We start from the raw sequence: 22478 nt of genomic DNA on the forward strand, positions 1-22478 counted from the left end.
AATTTTGGGCTTTTTTTGCTGTAAAAAGTTTGCATTTAAATTTCAATAAAATTGGTAAACACTTTAACCTCTCTTCACTAGGTTGAACTTACATCATCCAGTGGATCAACCACTCATGATTCAAGCTCTCCAACAATATTGATCGAAAGTTTGAACCCTAATACTGAATATGTGGTGAGAGCCAGGGTCACTAAACTTAAAGGTCTTGCCATGATTTACTCTAATACTGAGTACAGCAGCCCAGTTAATGCTACTACAGGTCAGTTTAATGATACTCGATATGGAAACTTTATTTCTTAATACATTTGTTTCTAAACATAATGTTTTATTATTATTTTTGAATATTCTGTAGTTATGTTCTAAGCCTTGTATGCTAGTTTAAGTTAGCTCAAATTTTTTTGGTAACTTCTGTCACTTAAGATTTAGCTTAATTAAGCCAGTTTAGTTTAAATTAACTTTTAGTTGATAGCTTGCTTTAAGGTTGGATTTTAATTGTTGTAATATGGTCACAATTCTGAACTAATATTTGCCAGCGATTATTTACCCGCACACCACAAACGACAGTTTCAGTTATTTTGTAAGTCTATAAATTGAACATACATATATATATCTGTTTTGATGCTACCTATTTTACTTATGTTTTTAGACGCTATCACCTTGCCTCTTGTTATAACAATTGACACCACTTTTGAGCCACATTTAAGCGACCTTACCCACCCTGACACCCTATCTTTCATCAACCTACATCACGATGTTTTAGCTAATGGGTTGTCTGTTCAACATGGTGGAAATCAAGTTACAATTAATGGACTCAACTTTGTTCAATTTGTGTTAGTTATTTTATTCTCCTCTATCTCTAAATCATTGACAGTTAAATTTACTAAAAATTACTCTTTTTTTGGTCTATATATTTATTCTCGATGTGGAAAGGTCGAATGCGCGACCTAAACATAGAGTAACATCAGTTACCCTGACCCAGTCTTAAGTTGTCTGTTGCAGTTTAGGATATTATTGATTATAATAACGCGATAATCACACTGCTAAATAGGTGCTAGCTCAGCAGGAGTTTATACTGTTTATAGTGCTTTACTTAAAAGTGCTATAAATAGCATAAGAGCAGTGGGGAGTTAACTTTATTTTTTTTCTTTAACTTAATATTGAGTTTAGGTTAAAAACCAATGCTTGGTCATTAAACTTAGGCTTGAGTTACATACATTACTATACAATAGAACAAACCTAAATCAAGTAACAGTGTGGTAAAGTAATTACATCTACCCTTAACCAATCACTAATTACTTGCAGGAGTGGAAGTGTGGTAGCATCAGCTGAGGCATCCTTAAACACCGATGATGCAACAGCAACGGATGCGGTTATTTCAGCCGGGGGTCTTAATGCTGCCACCTACACAAGAGTGGCTGCTTGTAAGTTCAGTTTAGATGTATATTACGTAACCCTAACCTCAGGGGTTTGGTCCTGATTGTTTAATCAGCAGCTTAATTACCGGGCAATTATAATCTATAATATCCCAAAGTACCAAAGTCAATACGAGACTTGCTCAGAGTATAAATGGGACCCCATGTTTAGGTCGTAAATTTTTTAAAAATTAGTAATTTTACTCCACCTAAACACAGTGATAGTATTAATTCTATGGCTCATTCTTGAATTGTGTTTTATTTTTAACTTAATGCGTGCATGTTGATGCATTTTTATACAAAATATCTAAACTAACTTTGAACTTGCAGTGACGAAGCCCAGTGCACCAACCAACCTGGCAGTAAGTGGCCAAACAGGCACCACAAATTTAAGTTTAAGCTTTGATCCTGTTGCTAATGCTCGCTCCTATGAAGTTGAAGGTAAATTAAATGTAATGTTTCGAATTTATGCATTTTTAAAACATCATGTTTAAATTAAAGCAGTTGAAACGGCTTTAAAATTGTTTTTTTAAACAAAATGATATTATTAACTTATAAAATTTAAGTGAAACAATTTTGTCCTTGTTTTCACTCAGCTTCATGTGGAAGCAACACTATGTTTACTTCAACCACATCAACCACTGTGACTGTAACAAACCTTCCAAGTGGTGGAGTCTGTAGCTTCCGAGTTCGATCCCTGGCTGGGACAGATGGGGTTGCTTATTCAGATTATTCTTCTCCCCTCATCCGATCGACAAGTTAGTTTATTATTTAAATTAAAAGGCTTTATTATTTATTTTTAAAAAATTTCTGAGTTTTTTCTTGTTTGTTTTAAAAAAGATGTTTTTAAAAACACAATAGTTTTTTTTTACCTTAAGACTTTTATTACTTGTAATACATTTACATTAATAAACTTAATATGATAATAAAATGAAATCATTAGTATTACTAAACCAAATTTTCTAACAAACTTTAAATTCTTCCAGATCCTTCCATTTCTCAACTTATAATCAATAACATCCAAGAAACCTCGTTCGCAGTAACCTTTGATGCTCTGGACAGGGGTATTGACTACACTGTGTCAATCACCGACCAGGAACCCCTCGTGCTCTTGCATTCAACACATGTCAACGGGATTTTAAGTATCGGGGTAACTGGGTTGACCCAGGGTACTACTTATGTTGTAGATGTAGTGGGGACGGCTAATGACATTGATGGAAATGTGGTCTCAACTGAGATTGCTTCAGTTAATGTTACTACTACTGGTAAGTCTGTTATTGTTGCTACTACTGGTAAGTCAGTTAATGTTGCTACTACTGGTAAGTCAGTTAATGTTACTACTACTGGTAAGTTAAAAGTTAGTTAATGTTGCTACTACTGGTAAGTCAGTTAATGTTACTACTACTGGTAAGTCAGTTAATGTTGCTACTACTGGTAAGTCAGTTAATGTTGCTACTACTGGTAAGTCAGTTAATGTTACTACTACTGGTAAGTTAAAAGTTAGTTAATGTTGCTACTACAGGTAAGTCAGTTAATGTTGCTACTACTAGTAAGTTAAAAGTTAGTTAATGTTGCTACTGCTGGTAAATTAAAAGTAAGTTAATGTTGCTACTACAGGTAAGTCAGTTAATGTTACTACTACTAGTAAGTTAAAAGTTAGTTAATGTTACTACTACTGGTAAGTTAAAAGTTAGTTAATGTTACTACTACAGGTAAGTCAGTTAATGTTACTACTACTAGTAAATTAAAAGTAAGTTAATGTTGCTACCAGACGTTGGTTAAAAATTAGTTAATGTCGCTTCCAGTCGTTGGTTGAAAGTTAGTTAATGTTGCTACTGCTGGTAAATTAAAAGTCAGTTAATGTTACTACCACTAGTAAATTAAAAGTCAGTTAATGTTACTACTACAGGTAAGTCAGTTAATGTTACTACTACTAGTAAGTTAAAAGTTAGTTAATGTTGCTACTACAGGTAAGTTAAAAGTTAGTTAATGTTACTACTACAGGTAAGTCGGTTAATGTTACTACTACTAGTAAGTTAAAAGTTAGTTAATGTTACTACTACTAGTAAGTTAAAAGTTAGTTAATGTTACTACTACAGGTAAGTCAGTTAATGTTACTACTACTAGTAAGTTAAAAGTTAGTTAATGTTGCTACTGCTGGTAAGTTAAAAGTCAGTTAATGTTACTACTACAGGTAAGTTAAAAGTTAGTTAATGTTACTACTACAGGTAAGTCAGTTAATGTTACTACTACTAGTAAGTTAAAAGTTAGTTAATGTTGCTACTGCTGGTAAGTTAAAAGTTAGTTAATGTTGCTACTGCTGGTAAGTTAAAAGTTAGTTAATGTTACTACTACTGGTAAGTTAAAAGTTAGTTAATGTTACTACTACAGGTAAGTCAGTTAATGTTACTACTACTAGTAAGTTAAAAGTTAGTTAATGTTACTACTACTGGTAAGTTAAAAGTTAGTTAATGTTACTACTACAGGTAAGTTAAAAGTTAGTTAACGTTACTACTACAGGTAAGTCAGTTAATGTTACTACTACTAGTAAATTAAAAGTAAGTTAATGTTGCTACCAGACGTTGGTTAAAAATTAGTTAATGTCGCTTCCAGTCGTTGGTTGAAAGTTAGTTAATGTTGCTACTGCTGGTAAATTAAAAGTCAGTTAATGTTACTACTACTAGTAAATTAAAAGTAAGTTAATGTTGCTACCAGACGTTGGTTAAAAATTAGTTAATGTCGCTTCCAGTCGTTGGTTAAAAGTCAGTTAATGTCGCTTCTAGTCGTTGGTTAAAAGTTAGTTAATGTCGCTACTGCTGGTAAATTAAAACTTAGTTAATGTTGCTTCCAGTCGTTGGTTAAAAGTTAGTTAATGTCGCTACTGCTGGTAAATTAAAAGTCAGTTAAAGTCGCTTCCAGTCGTTGGTTAAAAGTTAGTTAATGTTGCTACTGCTGGTAAATTAAAAGTCAGTTAAAGTCGCTTCTAGTCGTTGGTGAAAAGTTAGTTAATGTCGCTACTGCTGGTAAGTTAAAAGTTAGTTAATGTTGCTACTGCTGGTAAGTTAAAAGTCAGTTAATGTTGCTACTACAGGTAAGTTAAAAGTTAGTTAATGTTGCTACTGCTGGTAAGTTAAAAGTCAGTTAATGTTACTACTACAGGTAAGTTAAAAGTTAGTTAATGTTACTACTACAGGTAAGTTAAAAGTTAGTTAATGTTACTACTACAGGTAAGTCAGTTAATGTTACTACTACTAGTAAGTTAAAAGTAAGTTAATGTTGCTACTGCTGGTAAGTTAAAAGTTAGTTAAAGTCGCTTCTACTCGTTGGTTAAAAGTTAGTTAATGTCGCTTCCAGTCGTTGGGTAAAACTTAGTTAATGTCGCTACTGCTGGTAAGTTAAAAGTTAGTTAAAGTCGCTTCTACTCGTTGGTTAAAAGTCGGTTAAAGTCGCTTCCAGTGGTTGAGTAAAAGTTAGTTAATGTCGCTACTGCTGGTAAATTAAAAGTCAGTTAAAGTCGCTTCCAGTCGTTGGTTAAAAGTTAGTTAATGTCGCTTCCAGTCGTTGGTTAAAAGTCAGTTAATGTCGCTACCAGTCGTTGGTTAAAAGTCAGTTAAAGTCGCTTCCAGTGGTTGAGTAAAACTTAGTTAATGTCGCTACTGCTTGTAAATTAAAAGTCAGTTAAAGTCGCTTCCAGTCGTTGGTTAAAACTTAGTTAATGTTGCTACTGCTTGTAAATTAAAAGTCACTTAAAGTCGCTTCCAGTCGTTGAGTAAAAGTTAGTTAATGTCGTTTCCAGTCGTTGGTTAAAAGTTAGTTAATGTCGCTACTGCTGGTAAATTAAAAGTTAGTTAATGTCGCTACTAGTTGTTGGTTAAAAGTCAGTTAATGTCGCTTCAAGTTGTTAGTTAAAAGTCAGTTAATGTCGCTAATAGTCGTTGGTTAAAAGTCAGTTAATGTTGCTACTACTTCTACTGGTAGGTTGAAAGTCAGATAATGAAATATATTGCAAAACAATATATTAATAAAGTATTATTATTGTTATTAAACCAAGACTTTTTAAACAAAACCAACTTTTAATGTTCAGATGTTGATGAATGTGAGACAGCGACTTGTATCAACGCTGTTTGTGTCAACACTATCGGAAGTTATATGTGTGATTGCAACGAAGGATTCCTTGTGAATGTTAATACCGGAATTTGTACTGGTTAGTGACTTTTTAAAGTTTATAATTTAGTATTATTCTAAAGTTAATAACTTTATTCTTGTTGTGGAAAATCGACTTTACAGCCTAAAGATAGAGTAACATCAGTTACCTTAACCCAGTTTTAAGCTGGCTTTGTTTTTTGAAATATTAATGATTATAATTGGTCAAAAATTAAGTTGTTGATTGGTTTTTGACTTGGTAGAAGTTTATAGTGTTTATAGTGTCTTTTGTAAGAAAGGTTTTTTTGAAAATTTAGCTCAAGTTATATTTAAAGTTTAATAATAACATTTTACTGTAGGAAACTGCCAGAGTGGATATTGTTTAAATGGGGCAACTTGCATCAATACTGTAACATTGGTTCCTATTTGCACGTAAGAACATATGTTTTTATATTCCAAGCTTATACTTATTTGTGAAGTTTTTTGTGTAAAATAATTTTTTAAGTGTTTAGTTTTATGTTTAGTAATTAATCTATTTGTTTTAGTTGCCCATCTGGTTATGAAGGTTCAAGATGCGAGAATTTGGGTAAGAATTTGTCTTTATTGGATATAATAGAATAACTTTAAGTTTAACAATTAAGGTTTATTAGCATTGCCTTATAATTTTTCATTAATGGTTAACCTATTTTATTTTATAGCGTTGTCTACTATTCTTGGAATAGTGTTCGGTATCCTAGGTGGTATATTGCTTGTGGTCATTATAGTTACTGTTGTCAGATGTTACAAGAAGAATGAAAGTGTGAATTTGTCGCACAATAAGTTGTAAAGTATGGGATAATGCTTTGATTTTCGTAGTATTGCTTTTTTTAATATATTCTAAACAATGTTTTTGTTATGTTTTTTAAGCTTTTATATAAACAGTTTGTTGTAGTTTAGCTTTTTCTTGTTAAAAACAAATTATATTTTGTCATATATATATTTTAATTTTTTTGAATCTTAAATGCAGTATTTTTAATAAATTTTTATTGTTTAATGCGTTTTTTAAATTAATTTTTTGATCTAGGACAAAATGTTAAATTTTTTTATTTTGTAAAAAGTATTTTTTGTTTCAAAATATTTTTTAAAATGACATATTTTTGCACTTTTTAAGTAGAACACTGTAATGTAAATCACTGTTTTAGGCTTTATGTCAATTTATTTTGTATTTTTAAACATCAAAGAGCTTCCAATATTATATTTAAAACTGTGTTTTCTAAAGTGGCATATGTTTTAAGGCATTTGATTTTTTAAAGTTCAAATTTTAACATCAGAAAAAAATTAATGATATGCATTTACATCTAATTTTGTTGTTCAAATCTAAATTAATATTTAATGTAAAACATCAACTCAGTATTGTAGATGTAAATAAACGCTTTAGATTAATATTGTTTACGTTTTTATACTTTGTAAATGTTATTCAACTGAGGATAACCTAGAAAATATTTTTTAATTAATTTGTTTGGCAACCCGCGTAGCATGAGATGAACTTAATAGCTCCAGCATGCGGTTGTAAAATATCAAAACAAATAAATTAATTCCAAGTTTACTGCATTTCTACAAGATTTAAACGTTGTACACACAAACTAGAAGAAAAGTTTGATTAATTTTGGATTAATCGTTAATTATTCAAGTTTGGAAATGTCTGAGGCAGAAACAAGCGGTAAATTTTAAAAGACTTTGTTTATAATAAACAGACCTTGGATTTTAATTATTAATTGAATAATTGTGGCCACTTTTCAAAAATGTTTATATATTGATTTCTATTAAGTCATTGGTATTATGTTAATTTGTTTTACTTAAGCAAGTGTTTTAGTACAATCGCACAATAAACTGGCCAAGTCTCTTAAAGGTCAAAACTTCTGATAACTTATTTTACCATGGTTTATATCATATGTCAAACTGTCATGTAACTACTATGTTATTATCAAGATTGGGCCTGACTGCAAAACTTCCGCGTTTTGCCCGAAATATCTGGCGTAAATTACTCAAAAAATGGCGTAAATTTCATTAAAAGTTATGTTCAAATAAGATGTTTAACTTGGCGAAAAATTATATAAATTTTCTCTGGCGTAGGAAATTTAAGTTCTGCAGTATGGATGACTGGAACATAGCAACATGTTAACATTTGTTTTAGTAGATCTTTAACTAACTCCATGTTTGGGTTCTAAGGGCATCTTTTCCGCATCGAGGATAAATAAAAACAAAACAAAAATTTATTGCTAAAATATAAACTATAATATTAAAAATATAAAACCTAATAACATCAACATAGTCCTGCATCAAAACATCAAGTAGAAAACAAAACATTAAACTATGATTTATTTTGCAGCTTCCTCCAAGAGATCACTGGACAAGGAAGACCAGGATGGGGATTACAAAGAGGGAGGAAACAAGAGGTTTAGGAGTTACCATAGCGATGGGAGGGACAAGATTACTCTTCGACTTCTTATTCCACTTAATGTAAGAAACACTTTTAAACTAAATTGTTTTAAAAAGATCTTAATCCTAGCACTCTTAGGCTGACATTTAATTTTAAAAATTACAATTTTAGGAGATATTACAAAAATATATTATTCTTAGATTTGTTTAAATGAGATTTAGTGATACCATTTGCTATTTATAAACTGGGCATTTTTTATTCTTACACAGACTGCAGGAGCAATTATCGGCAAAGGAGGAACAAATATCAGGGAATTGAGAAAACAGGTAAGTTCAACCTGAAACTGTTTGGTTATATGTAAGTAAGTTGCAGTTAGTTGGTGTTTAAAGTTGCTTCGTCTTATCTTGGGTTTGATTCCCACTGCTTCCAACCTTTTAGTAAGTTGTAAACGGCGGATATCACCTTTAAACTAACCAATTTTGTTTTTTACTTTTTATCTGCCGTTTCTCCAAATTTCAAATCCTCATCCAAAATTTGAATCCAAAAAAATCCAAACTCTCTCCCGGCCAAACCTTCCTACTACTTCCAATATACGTAACATTTATCTCCTATATATTTATTTTGCTAATAACTAAACTAGTTTAATGCAAATGTTCAAGTCCCTGACAGTGATGGGGTAGAAAGGTAGGTTTTAAAAGTGAACAAAAGTTTAAATTTTTATCTTTTTTTTATCGTGAACTAACATTTACTTTTAACCAACTTTAATGCAGGATTGTAACAGCTACAACAAGGACTATTGAAAATGCTGCAAACTTAACTGGAAGAGTAATTGAAGCTCTAAATGAGGTAACTCATTGTTAAAATTACCTTTTAAAAATAAGTCTTTAAAATTTTGCAGAATGTTATTAAATTTTTAAATAACGCTCGTATATATTTAAAATATTAAAAACAATATACCCAATAATTGTGTTAACTTTGTTATCTCTTAATGTTGTTATAGAGAATGCATCATGATAATGATTACGGGCAAGTTCGAATGCTAGTCCACAAATCACAAGCTGGGACAATTATTGGACTGGGGGGAAAGAGAATCAAAGAATTGAGAGAGGTTAGTTGTGAACATTATCATTGTATTGAATATTACAAAAAAACTACAAAAAATCACTTTACGAAATATAAACATTTAGGACACAGGAGCTGTTATTAAAGTGAACCAAAATTGCTGTCCCGAGTCGACCGATCGAATTTGTTTTGTGAAGGGGAAGCAGAGCACTATTGTGAAAGCTGTCGGTTGTATTTTGGAGATGCTGCAACATGTAAGTTTTACAAAAAGTTGTAGTGGGGTCTTGGGTTTAATCCTAGTTGCCTTTATTTGAGGTAGGCACAAATTATTGTATTTGGATTGGCTTTACTACCAGAGGTTCTGGATATCATTTTTGCTGGGTCAAAAATTAATTAACACATTAATTATCGGGCAATTATAATTAATATTATCTTAATCTGGCAAAATCAACTTGAGACTAGGTAAGGGTTTTTCAGTTAGTAAACTAATGGTCTAAACATAGAGAAACTTTTGTCACCCCGACCCAGTCTTGAGTTGCTCTGCCGATCTTAGCTTTTATAGCTTCTTATTGAAGGGCACTACCACATGGAAGCAGTCGGAATTAAACTCAAGACCTTAAATAGAAAACCAAGCGTGTTTACACCTAGTTTATGACCTGTTTTTATTTCTATTTATTTATTTTTTAAATTTTTTTTGATATTTTAGGAGGGGACAGATTTAATCAAAGAAACAATAGCGGAGGTAAAATTACTATTTTTGTTATTATTTATTAAAGAAATTATCAGCTTGCTTAATGATTTGTTTTTTGTATATATCTTTATTCTCGATGTAGGAAAGTCAAATGCGCGACCTAAACATAAATGAACATCAGTTACTACGACCCAGTCTTAAGTTGCGTTGAGCAGTTTGAATTATTATAGATTGTAGTTGCCCTATAATTATGCTGTTGATTAAGTGTTGGCTCAGGAGGAGTTCATATCGTTTATAGCGCCTTACTCAAGGGCGCTATAGCATAAGATCAGTGGGGATTGAACCCATGATGGAAGATATCAAAACTCTGTATTATTAAACCTATATTGAACAACAATTAACTTTTATAGGTGGAAACTTTAGAGATAGAAGGAACAACAACCAAGGTGGAAGGTATGAAAGCAACTGATTATAATATTTTTTTAGGTCTTAACTTTAGCATGTAGGAATAAGTGCAAGTTATGTTGTTGTTAATAATTTGTTGTTTTCCATGTTTCTGTTTTTAATTAAAAAGTTTTGAACATAAGTCAAATGCTTTGTTGAAAGGACTTGCGTTGTTCTATTAATTATTTAAAAGTATGATATCATAGTAAGCACTTTTTAATTTAAATTTCAAAAAAAAAAAAAAAATTTTAATATTCCACTTATTAGACTAACTTTTTAAATATCGGTTAATTTTTAATATTGTAGTTAAAAAATTTTAGGATTTTGTAATTTTTGAAATACCTCGACAAAATGCCAGCAGTTCAGCAACAATTTCTTCAACCCCAGTCTTCAATTGCAGTTAGCCACAAAGCCACATTAAGAAAACTAGGGGTAAATTATTTAAAAGTTTAAATGTAAAGAGTGGTTTATAATTGTATTTTTTAATTGCATTTTTAGGTTTTAGATTTTTGGGATTAATTTTAATTCAGTATTTTTTTCGAGGTTATTAAGACTTTAGGTTAATAATTTTTTTTAATGAAAATTTATTCTCAATTAAACTTGAATGATTTTGACAGGTTGCTGAATGTTTGATCGGGTTTATTATTCTACTTATAACGGTGCTTTCAACTTCTAGTCACAGTATGGAGTATGGGACTGCCAACTTTCCATCAACTTATATCGGGTTCATTGGCTCCGTAAAGGTATAGGGAAAATATTAAGTTATAACGGAGCTTAGACGGTATATATATTATCTCGCTTTAAGTAAACATGATACTGGGGATCGAACATCGGGTCTAGGGTTCGATCCCCACTGCTTTCATGCATTAGTGCCCTTAAGTAAGGCGATATATAGAATATGAACTTCTGCTGAGCCAGCACTTAATCAACAGCTTAATTATCGGGCAATTATAATCTAAATATTTCAAACATCTAAAGGCAACTCGAGACTGGGTCGGGGCAACAAATGCTACACTATGTTTAGATCACGCATTTGACTTTCCACATCGAGGATAAATTTATATAGAAAAAATATAAATTAAACCGTTTAAGTGTTTATATAAAAACTGTGTCCAAGATCTTATAAATTGTTCGAAGAGCAAGTGTTTACCAATATTTTTAATATAAGTTATATTTGGCTGTAAATACTAAGAAATTAGTGATTCAAACTTTTAACTTAAGATAGTTAAAATTAACGTTCGCTTAATTTGTTTATGTCCTCGGGCATCTTTAAATCTGTATTACTCACTTCAAGCTACCGGCAATTTTGTAATCTTACAAAAATAAATATTTTTTATGTTTTTTTGACTCAATAAATTTTTAGATTATTATTGCCGGGTATTTTGGGATCGCTTCCGGTGTAAAGAGCGGCACCACGCGTTGGGTAAACTATTTTATTTTATTTGAAATAAATATGTTAAATATTTAAACAACTTTACTTTTTTATAATATAATTGTAGACATTGTTAAATATAAAAAATTGATTTTCAAAAGTTTTTTTATTTAAATATTTAATTTTTAAGATACAAATATTAAATTTTGTTTCAGATCAACTTTCACATGGGGTTCGCAATCTGGGCTTCTGTTTTAAGTATTTCTTCATTTGTTTACGGAGTTCTCGTTGCTTTCTTTTGGATTCTCGAATTCTTGAGTGTTCCAAAGTTAAGTTTTCCGACCTTGTTGTATATTGGTTATGGCAGCAGACTACAAGTCGAAAGGTTTCAGGTTCAAGCCGTACCAACACCAAACTATCTGCCTCGGAGCTCGGCTTTTAAGGTAACTTTAACTTGCCCCAACAACATTTTCCTCAATAAAAAGGCCTTTTTTTAACCCAAAATGTTGTTAATTTAAAAGTTTAATTATTTTAGGAACAAGACCAACTTGTTTTCGAAGTTTTTGACGTCACTTTGTTGCTCTGTACCGCCCTCTTTTTCATCAGCTTTATCCTCATGGTGGTGAGCGCCACCTACTGTTGTAAAACCGAATATGCTCTCGGAATCAGAAGTTGCTGTAGTAGATGTTGCGTTGAAGCGGTAAGTATGACGTCACAATAGTAATAACGTGGTAATAAACAAAACGATTGTTTAACAACAAAGACTCGTTCTAACAACAAACACTTCATTGTTTCAGCCTCTGACGTATACAACCGTCAACGGCACCCACACGACCCAGGTCTCGCCCCAAGGTTACCCCCAGCAACCAACTTTTCAGCTTGACCAACGACAAGGTGGTAACCATGGTTACGAACCCCCAAAGCACGAGGGGCAGTCCCTGGCGTTCGAGGCTCTTCCCGATGATCTTCTATTGAAGATTCGAACGTCAAACTTACTCACAAATTAGTCTTAAATTTAAACTAGAGTTAAGAAACCTCGTTAAAAATAAGAAGTATTTTTACTTTGAAAAATATACTAACAAATTTAGAAAAATAAACTTATTCTTTTTTTTGGAAGAATTTGTTCAATTAATACTTATTTTAATAATACAGTAAACTTAACATACGACCTAACTTTAATGTTTAATATCATTTTTAACGATAAAAGGTTGTACTCGGACTCCGTTGCATTTCTTTATCAAATTAGGGTGGGTTTAATTATCTTGATTGGGTAAGGGTGAGGTGGGGTGCTGTTGTGACGTGTTTAAGCTATCTGATGACTATTATTTAAATACAAATCACTAGCGACATCCGGTGGTGGGAAATAATTACTTAATATTGTTTGTTTAATAACTTTTTACATAAAAACTTTAATTATTTAAATTTAAACTAGATTATATTATTACCAATCACATTCTCTTCTTTTCTTTTAAATTTTTAGGATTATTAATTAGTAGAAAAGGTATTACTTTATTTAATTAGAAAATATAAATTCTTTTTAATTTTGTTTCTTGTAACACTAAACCGGGCTATGTGAAAGGTTACTTAACAATAAACAAGTATTATTACATTAACTTAAGTGTGAAAAGATGTTTTGCTCTTGTGTGTAGCAACTGGTTGGGTGGAAATATTTTGATGTTTTGTCCTGGAGTGTAACATGAGAATATTTGATATTGCGTAAGATAAGTCGCGTGATTTTGCTAAATATTGTCACGTATACCTTACTGGCTTGGCGTTCTTTAATATTGCCATAAAAATAACTAATTTATTCAAATATTGTTATTTTAAGGTACTTTTTTTATTAGCTTAAATTAAGTTTGTTGGCGATTATATGATATACTGTTTGCATATTTTAAATTATAAATTTTTCTTTTTTTTATGTTTTTTTTAATTGCCTTTCCGTGACTTTTATTAAAGTGTAAAAAAAGGATTTTAAGGAAAAGTTTTAAGTTAAGGTTGTTTGGTTGTTTTTGTAAATGTTGATCTGTAATATAAGTATAACTAGCTTATGTTTAGACGATGTAAAATTTAAAGAACGTTGATTAGTTTTATTTGAACTAAATTTTATTTGAACTAAATTTTATTTGAACTTAATTTTAATTGAATTAAATTTTTTTATTTGAAGTTTTATTTGAACTAAATTTTATTTGAATTTTATTTTATTTGAAGTTTTATTTGAACTTAATTTTATTTGAACTAAATTTTATTTGAATTTTATTTTATTTGAAAGTTTTAGTTGAACTAAAAATGTAAAACAAAATTGTTGTCAGTTTGTAATTTATACCGCTTCGTTTAAATAAAATAATTTAAATGCAATTAGCTTTTATGTTAAATTTAAAAGAAGGCGTCCGAAATTCACAGGTGTTGGTTGTTGTCAAAGTTAAATATTTGAAAATGGGACAAAAGAGCGAAAGCGTTTTCCTCTGTAATTTGATAAAAACGTTAAAAAAAACACAAAAAAATCGATTCTTTATTTAAATTTGTAAAAAAATAAACTTGGTATACCCATTTAATACAAAAATAAACTTATAATAATGTTAAGAAAACGAAATAACAAACCGTGTTTTTTTTTAAAATTAACATAAACAATGTTGATGAAAAGAAAGGGAAATATTAATGTAACTTCGCACCATTGAAAATATGTCGAAGTGTTTTTATATTATAAGAAAAAGGCTCCGCTACACAAAAGTAAATGTATTGGGTTCTGTTGTTTGATTTCAACGCAGTTAAAGAGGCGTTGTTATATATAGATTGTATTAACATAGAAAGCAGAAGGGGTGCATACGTTTTTAGGAAATTTTAAAAGTTAAAATTTTGTTGTATTTTAGATTCTTTTAATTTAAAAATTTACTTTAAATAAACTAATGTCGTTTTAATTATGTGGTTGATCTTTGCTTTGTTGTTGTTATCGGGGCATCAGGTTTTAGCCCAAAATGGAACAGGTTTGAAATTAAGTTATTTTAAAAATTAAGTTTTGTTTTTACAATTTTGAATTTACATCTAATGTTATTTAAAAAAATGTTTATCCTCGATGTGAAACGGTCAACTTTACGCTCTAAACATAGAGTAACATTTTTAGTCTGACCCAGTTTCGAGTTGCCTGTGGTAGTTTGGGATATTATAGATTATAATTGCCCGATAATTAGGCTACTGATTAAGTGCTGGCTCAGCATGAGTTTATATCGTTTATAGCACCTTACTTGAGGGTGCTACAAAACGAATAGCGCACTACTCAAGAGTTTTACAAAACGAAAGCATTGGGGATCGAATAATGATCCAGTGTCATAATAAATAGTGTTGCGTTAATAATTAGGACTCCTGATCGAAAGGTTAATTTTTGTATTACCGTTAAACTAAATCGTTTAACAGTTGTCAGATCATCAATAACTCTAATGGTGACGAATTATATTAAAACAACGAACGCTTCATAAAACTACATAATACATCTAACTTTATACATTTACAATAAAAGTTACAATATAAAAGGACGTTAAACTTGTTGCTCAATACCATAATACAACTAACATTACACCATAACTGCGCCGTATTATGTCAGGGGTGTGGGTCCGGGTAAAGACCGGTATACTAAGTAACCAGAACCTAGATCAGTAATTATTCTACTGCATCTCAAGTTTCTCAAATACCAATTTTTTCCCCTTTGTCGCCGCATCTCGTATTGTTTTTGGAATACTTGCGGGTTTAAATACCTGAAATATGGTTGTGCCTAACAGATGGTGAATAATGTACAAGTTTTTAATGAGTCGAGGGCTGCTCTGGGTTTAATCCTTTTCTTGGTTTGTTCTTTATAGCACCATAAAGCGCTGATTAAAATGTTGTTCATGATTTTGGATGGGTTTTATTAACAATTTTTGTTAAATATTAATCACCATCTGTTCTTGCGTTTGTAAATATTTTGTTTTTAACGCTTGGGCAGGATATTTAATGAAGAAAAACCATGACACCTATAAATAATATAAACGCTCCCTGCAAGAAAAGAAAAAGGTTAAAGTCACGTGACTCTGATGTTTGTATTGTGATTACATCGATCGAGAAATATTTGTTCTGGTTCAGTTAAAATCTGGTGAAACTGAGACGGAAGCACTAAAGTTGTTTGGATTTCTAATTTTATTATTAAATGTCTGTTTAGTAAGGTACTTAACTATTCTTACTAAGAGCTGAACGGTTGTTTTTCCAGAAATTAAAGATTGTTTTTAAAGAAAGGGTTATGTAAAGAAAGCTTACAGAAAATGTGTAAAAGTTGTTTTCGGGCAAATGAATATTCGGTAAAGCATTTATCGGTTAAGTGTCAGTATTCCGCGTACGATCGCCATTTTTGAGTTTATTAAAAATTTCTCATATTTTAGTTTAAAATTTTTAGGATTTTATAATTAAAAGAATAACTGGAAACAAAATGCAAGTTCAACAACAATTTCTTCAACCCCAGTCTCCGATAGCAATTGGCCACAAAGCCACGTTAAGAAAACTAGGGGTGAATTGTTTAAAAGTTTAAATATAAGAGATATAAAGGTTTTGTAACATCGTTAAATAAATATTTTAGTCTATTTGTTGTATTTGTTAAGTTTTGTAGTAGTTTTATTTATAAAATAAAGCCTAAATTTGAAGGTTTTGGTTGGTTAATATTATTTAAATTAGTTAGGTTTACTTTAACGCATTTTTATTCTTATTTTCACAGATTGCTGAAACCGTGATCGGGTTTATTTTCCTTCTGCTTCAAATTATCGTCATCTCCGTTTACTCAACTCAATATGGAACAACCAACCAAACTTCAACTTATACTGGGCTCATTACCAACTCGCTAGTAAGTAAAAATTATGAAGATATAGTGAAACCGGTTTAAACAAGTAGTACTAAAATAAATGCGGAAAGTGCGGAATAATCAAAAGAAGATTAGGGTAAAGTTTTGAAAATTCCGCCCTTTCCGCATTTTATAAACTTGGTGGACGACGCAAATAGAGCTCAACTTTATATACAATATATATCGTTGTGTCTATCTAATAACTGCGTCTAAAGGGGAGATTTTGATTTTTTTAGGTTATTATTGCTGGAAGTCTAGCGGTCGTTTCGGGTGATAAAAGCGCCACCACGTGTCTGGTAAGTTCAAAAATCCAATTTAAAAAAAATGTTTTAGTTTTCAAGATACTTATCCTGAGTTTTATTCTAGATTAACACCCACATGGGGTTTGCGATCGTGTGCGCTATCTTGTTTATGTTTGCTTTCGGTAAAGGAGTCATGGTTCTTCCTTCTCGTGTAAGTTGTCTAGTAGTATGATATATAATAGGACAACAAGGTTTCGAGTTCTAGTCGCGCTACTGCGACACTATTCGCCCTTGAGCCCGGTGTTAACAGATAGCTTGAACACAGTAAAAGATGTTAGGTTCAAGCCAATATTAGGTTTGACGTTTACAGACAGCTTAAACATGTCACAACGGCACAATAATATCTTGATAAAAATAAATAAATTTAAAACCTGGCACGGGAAATGTATAAAAATAGCAGAAAAAAAGTAGATTCTAGTTTAACGCAACATTTGCTTTCAATAAGAATGGTTTCAGGTTACAGCGTAAAGGAATTTCTAATCGCGTGTAAGGAGTTATGGGAAAACCCCTTTTTCTTGTATGTTAATTCTTGTATACACAGGATGATACTAAAATACGGAATGCAAGATATATCCAAGCTGTATGTAAACATTAACAAAAAATCGCTGAAGGCGAAAAAGGCAAAATTTTATATCATTTTTAATGTTCCTTAGCGCTTTGTAATCGATTTCGCATTATTCCATTATCCCTCAACCCGTACTTTTATTTTATACACATTTCTTGTATAAATATTCCCCCTCCCCAAAATGTTAATTTTAAAGATTTAATTTTACCAGGATCACGACCAACAATCAATCCACGTTCTTGACGTCATATTGTTGCTCAATACCGCTGTCTATTTCATCAACTTTGTCCTCTTTGTGGTGAGCGCCACCTACTGTTGTAAAACCACATCTGCTCTCGGATACGGAAGTTGCTGTGGTGGATGTTGCGGTAAAGCGGTAAGTATGACGTAACAATTATAATCACCTCGCGTTTTTAAGTGATTTTCGTCATTTTGTGACGTCATAATTAGGTAATTGTTTTTGTTGTAAAACAACAAAGACTCGTTCTAATAACAAACACTTCATTGTTTTAGCCTCTGACGTATACGACCGTCAACGTCCCCCACACGACCCAGGTCCCACCCCAAGGTCCCTCCCAGCAACCCACCCTTCAGCTCGACTAATGTCAAGGTGGTAGCCATGGTTACGAACCTCCCAAGTACGAGGAGCAGACTCCGCTGTTCGAGGCTCTTTTCGATGATCTTCTACTGAAGGCTTAAACGTCATAGAGAAGCTTCTATGACGTCATCTGGTTATAACTTGACTTTAAACTGTTTGTAAATAATATTTCGGTCACCAATGTTAGAATTTAAAGGAACCCTACAGCGCGTTAAACAAATGTTAAACGAGTTAACTTTAATAATCGTTTATAAAAGGTCTGGTAAATTTTGTTGACCTACAAAACTTGAATTTCTGTTATTTTTAAACTCTTGCATGTTTTTTGTAAACTGCCCTTTAAAAATCTGTTTAAAATAAGATTTATGAAATATTTGTTGCCCAATATATAGGATCGTCTCTTTAATCATTTACTGTAATTAATTTTTTCTGTAAGTTGCATATAATTCAACATTTATGTTAAATATTTACTTAAATTGTTTTTGGTTTCATTTTTCATTGAGATGAATTTTTTATAAAATAGAGGATGCAAAATACCAAAATCGTTTTTCCGATGACGTCACAACTCTTTACAATGACGTCACTCTAGTAAACACTTTTTTTTTAAAGTTTTTACTCCCATAACTTTTAAACTGCGACTTTTAGAAAACTTATTTTTAAAATCAAATTTAAAAATATATTAACTCTTCTGTTTGTGGTTTAATAATTATCTACGTTTACGATACAGTAAACCCAGGCTAGGTTCGAATTTCAATGTTTAATAACATTTTTAACGATAGGAGGTCGTCCTTGGTTGTTAAAATAAAGTGGAACAAAGCCGATGATAAAACCACGTGACCAAACTATTTGTGATCTTAATAATATTAACCAGAAACTTGAAATAATAATTAACTAGTTTTTTTTGTATACTTTTATCTTCGATGTGGGAAAGTCAAATGCGCGACTTAAACATAGTTACTCTGACCCAGTCTTAAACATCTGTTACTCTGACCCAGTCTTAAGTTGAATTTGACAGTTTGAAATATTATAGAGACTATAATTGCCCGGTAATTATACTGCTGATTAAGTGCTGACTCAGCAGGAGTTTATACCGTTTATAGCGCCTTACTCAAGAGCGCTACAGTATGAGATCACTGGGGGTTGAACCCACGACCTCATGGTGGTGTAGCAAGTGTTCTTTATATATATGGGTGTGTTATTTGTAATAAAATCTTGGCTATAAAACCGTTCTTTTAACCAAAGTTAAAAACCTCGTAAACTTGAAAGTGTTATGAAAGTTTTAATGTTGTTTACATTCCTGGTTTGATCATCTTTATTTTTCTGCCGTAAGCTACGAAACCATTTTTAAACAAACACTCGACGATTATAGTTATTTTTAAGAAAAGGAGTTAGTAGAAAAGTATTATTGATCGTTAAATGAGGTTTTCGGGCAAATTAATATTCGGTTAAGCGTATCATTCGTATTTTCGGGTTTTCAAGAAAAGGGCTTTTTCACAACTCCTTACATGCGATAACTAAACCAAAAACCAGGTATGCGTAGAAGAAGTAGCAACCGTAAAACTAAAATTCAAATAGTTACGAAATTCCTGCAAACTTAAACCTGAACCTGAAATCATTCTTATTGAAAGCAAATGTTGCGTTAAACTGGAATCTACTTTTTTTTTGCTATTGTTATACATTTCTCGTATCAGATGTTAGATTTATTTATTTTTATCATGATAATATTTTACGACAAGTTATTTTAGTATTCCACTTATTAGACTAACTTTTTAAAATATCGGTTAATTTTTAATATTGTAGTTAAAAAATTTTAGGATTTTGTAATTTTTAAAATACCTCGACAAAATGCCAGCAGTTCAGCAACAATTTCTTCAACCCCAGTCTTCAATTGCAGTTAGCCACAAAGCCACGTTAAGAAAACTAGGGGTAAAGTATTTAAAAGTTTTAAATGTAAAGATAGAGAGTTCTATAACTTTGCCTTAATTGCATTTTTTAGTTTTTAGATTTTTTGGTTTTATTTTTTTAATTCTAATTTTATTTCAATATTTTTTTCGAGGTTTTTAAGAATTTGGTTAATTTAGATTTTTTTAATGGATTTTTCTTCTTAGTTAAACTTGAATGATTTTGACAGGTTGCTGAATGTTTGATCGGGTTTATTATTCTACTTATAACGGTGCTTTCAACTTCTAGTCACAGTATGGAGTATGGGACTGCCAACTTTCCATCAACTTATATCGGGTTCATTGGCTCTGTAAAGGTATAGGGAAAATATTAAGTTATAACGGAGCTTAGACGGTATATATATTATCTCGCTTTAAGTAAACATGATACTGGGGATCGAACATCGGGCCTAGGGTTCGATCCCCACTGCTTTCATGCATTAGTGCCCTTAAGTAAGGCGATATATAGAATATGAACTTCTGCTGAGCCAGCACTTAATCAACAGCTTAATTATCGGGCAATTATAATCTAAATATTTCAAACATCTAAAGGCAACTCGAGACTGGGTCGGGGCAACAAATGCTACACTATGTTTAGATCACGCATTTGACTTTCCACATCGAGGATAAATTTATATAGAAAAAATATAAATTAACCCGTTTAAGTGTTTATATAAAAACTGCGTCCAAGATCTTATAAATTGTTCGAAGAGCAAGTGTTTACCAATATTTTTAATATAAGTTATATTTGGCTGTAAATACTAAGAAATTAGTGATTCAAACTTTTAACTTAAGATATTACGAGTTAAAATTAACGTTCGCTTAATTTGTTTATGTCCTCGGGCATCTTTAAATCTGTATTACTCACTTCAAGCTACCGGCAATTTAGTAGTCTTACAAAAATAATTATTTTTCATGTTTTTTTGACTCAATAAATTTTTAGATTATTATTGCCGGGTATTTTGGGATCGCTTCCGGTGTAAAGAGCGGCACCACGCGTTGGGTAAACTATTTTATTTTATTTGAAATAAATATGTTAAATATTTAAATAACTTTACTTTTTTATAATATAATTGTAAACTTTTTTAAATATAAAAAATTGATTTTCAAAAGTTTTTTTATTTAAATAATTAACTTTTAAGATACAAATATTAAATTTTGTTTCAGATCAACTTTCACATGGGGTTCGCAATCTGGGCTTCCGTTTTAAGTATTTCTTCATTTGTTTACGGAGTTCTCGTTGCTTTCTTTTGGATGCTCGAATTCTTGAGTGTTCCAGAGTTAAGTTTTCCGACCTTGTTATATATTGGTTATGGCAGCAGACTACAAGTCGAAAGGTTTCAGGTTCAAGCCGTACCAACGCCAAACTATCTGCTTCGGAGCTCGGCTTTTAAGGTAACTTTAACTTGCCCCAACAACATTTTCCTCAATAAAAAGGCCTTTTTTTAACCCAAAATGTTGTTAATTTAAAAGTCTAATTATTTTAGGAACAAGACCAACTTGTTTTCGAAGTTTTTGACGTCACTTTGTTGCTCTGTACCGCCCTCTTTTTCATCAGCTTTATCCTCATGGTGGTGAGCGCCACCTACTGTTGTAAAACCGAATATGCTCTCGGAATCAGAAGTTGCTGTAGTAGATGTTGCGTTGAAGCGGTAAGTATGACGTCACAATAGTAATAACGTGGCAATAAACAAAACGATTGTTTAACAACAAAGACTTGTTCTAACAACAAACACTTCATTGTTTCAGCCTCTGACGTATACAACCGTCAACGGCACCCACACGACCCAGGTCTCGCCCCAAGGTTACCCACAGCAACCAACTTTTCAGCTTGACCAACGACAAGATGGTAACCATGGTTACGAACCCCCAAAGCACGAGGGGCAGACCCCGGTGTTCGAGGCTCTTCCCGATGATCTTCTATTGAAGATTTGAACGTCAAACTTACTCACAAATTAGTCTTAAATTTAAACTAGAGTTAAGAAACCTTGTTAAAAATAAGAAGTATTTTTACTTAGAAAAATATATTCACAAATTTAGAAAAATAAACTTATTCTTTTTTTTGGAAGAATTTGTTCAATTATTACTTATGTTAATAATACAGTAAACTTAACATACGACCTAACTTTAATGTTAAATATCATTTTTAACGATAGAAGGTTGTACTCGGACTCCGTTGCATTTCTTTATCAAATTAGGGTGGGTTTAATTATCTTGATTGGGTAAGGGTGAGGTGGGGTGCTGTTGTGACGTGTTTAAGCTATCTGATGACTAGTATTTAAATACAAATCACTAGCGACATCCGGTGGTGGGAAATAATTACTTAATATTGTTTGTTTAATAACTTTTTACATAAAAACTTTAATTATTTAAATTTAAACTAGATTATATTATTACCAATCACATTCTCTTCTTTTCTTTTAAATTTTTAGGATTATTAATTAGTAGAAAAGGTATTACTTTATTTAATTAGAAAATATAAATTCTTTTTAATTTTGTTTCTTGTAACACTAAACCGAGCTGTGTGAAAGGTTACTTAACAATAAACAAGTATTATTACATTAACTTAAGTGTGAAAAGGTGTTTTGCTCTTGTGTGTAGCAACTGGTTGGGTGGAAATATTTTGATGTTTTGTCCTGGAGTGTAACATGAGAATATTTGATATTGCGTAAGATAAG

The 22478-nt window shown here is 31.5% G+C and overlaps 4 protein-coding genes across 6 annotated transcripts in view; all 4 read left to right on the forward strand.

Annotated features, from left to right (window-relative positions):
- LOC145751544 (uncharacterized) overlaps positions 1–6890 on the forward strand; it is a 42338-nt gene extending 35448 nt beyond the window's left edge. The window contains exons 66-75 of one of the 2 annotated variants that reach the window (XM_082567719.1): positions 82–259; positions 647–830; positions 1303–1421; positions 1743–1853; positions 2009–2170; positions 2399–2677; positions 5497–5616; positions 5915–5987; positions 6101–6141; positions 6254–6890. In XM_082567719.1, coding sequence (XP_082423845.1) covers positions 82–259; positions 647–830; positions 1303–1421; positions 1743–1853; positions 2009–2170; positions 2399–2677; positions 5497–5616; positions 5915–5987; positions 6101–6141; positions 6254–6381 — 1395 coding nt within the window. In that variant the 3' untranslated portion in view covers positions 6382–6890. Of the gene's footprint in view, positions 1–81; positions 260–646; positions 831–1302; positions 1422–1742; positions 1854–2008; positions 2171–2398; positions 2678–5496; positions 5617–5914; positions 5988–6100; positions 6142–6253 lie in introns of those variants that run through there. The other variant, XM_082567720.1, reaches the window with a different exon arrangement.
- A 213-nt stretch (positions 6891–7103) lies between these two features.
- LOC145750369 (heterogeneous nuclear ribonucleoprotein K-like) lies at positions 7104–13663 on the forward strand. 2 transcript variants are annotated; one of them, XM_082566392.1, is made up of 11 exons: positions 7104–7254; positions 7924–8054; positions 8244–8300; positions 8615–8658; positions 8745–8820; positions 8975–9082; positions 9162–9290; positions 9743–9778; positions 10138–10180; positions 10492–10603; positions 10789–10914. In XM_082566392.1, the coding sequence occupies exons 1-10, from the start codon at positions 7233–7235 to the stop codon at positions 10506–10508; spliced, it is 663 nt and encodes a 220-aa protein (XP_082422518.1). In that variant the 5' UTR covers positions 7104–7232; the 3' UTR covers positions 10509–10603; positions 10789–10914. The 2 variants fall into 2 exon arrangements, with proteins under 2 accessions (XP_082422518.1, XP_082422516.1); XM_082566390.1 differs by lacking the exons at positions 7104–7254; positions 7924–8054; positions 8244–8300; ... (1 more) ...; positions 8745–8820; positions 8975–9082 and adding exons at positions 11535–11594; positions 11759–11986; positions 12079–12243; positions 12341–13663 and having other exon boundaries at positions 9233–9290.
- Positions 13664–14389: 726 nt separating this feature from the next.
- On the forward strand, positions 14390–18545 carry LOC145750158 (uncharacterized). The gene is made up of 7 exons (XM_082566119.1): positions 14390–14524; positions 15961–16071; positions 16276–16401; positions 16635–16694; positions 16765–16851; positions 17477–17641; positions 17779–18545. Exons 1-7 carry the CDS (start codon positions 14516–14518, stop codon positions 17866–17868), a joined length of 648 nt encoding a protein of 215 aa, XP_082422245.1. The 5' UTR covers positions 14390–14515; the 3' UTR covers positions 17869–18545.
- Positions 18546–20710: 2165 nt separating this feature from the next.
- Positions 20711–21844, forward strand: LOC145751226 (uncharacterized). Its single transcript, XM_082567329.1, has 4 exons — positions 20711–20803; positions 20968–21195; positions 21288–21452; positions 21550–21844. The coding sequence occupies exons 2-4, from the start codon at positions 20980–20982 to the stop codon at positions 21733–21735; spliced, it is 567 nt and encodes a 188-aa protein (XP_082423455.1). The 5' UTR covers positions 20711–20803; positions 20968–20979; the 3' UTR covers positions 21736–21844.
- The last annotated feature ends 634 nt before the right edge of the window (positions 21845–22478 follow it).

This window comes from Corella eumyota, chromosome 4, assembly GCF_963082875.1.
Source record: "Corella eumyota chromosome 4, kaCorEumy4.1, whole genome shotgun sequence".
Classification (NCBI taxonomy): domain Eukaryota; kingdom Metazoa; phylum Chordata; class Ascidiacea; order Phlebobranchia; family Corellidae; genus Corella; species Corella eumyota.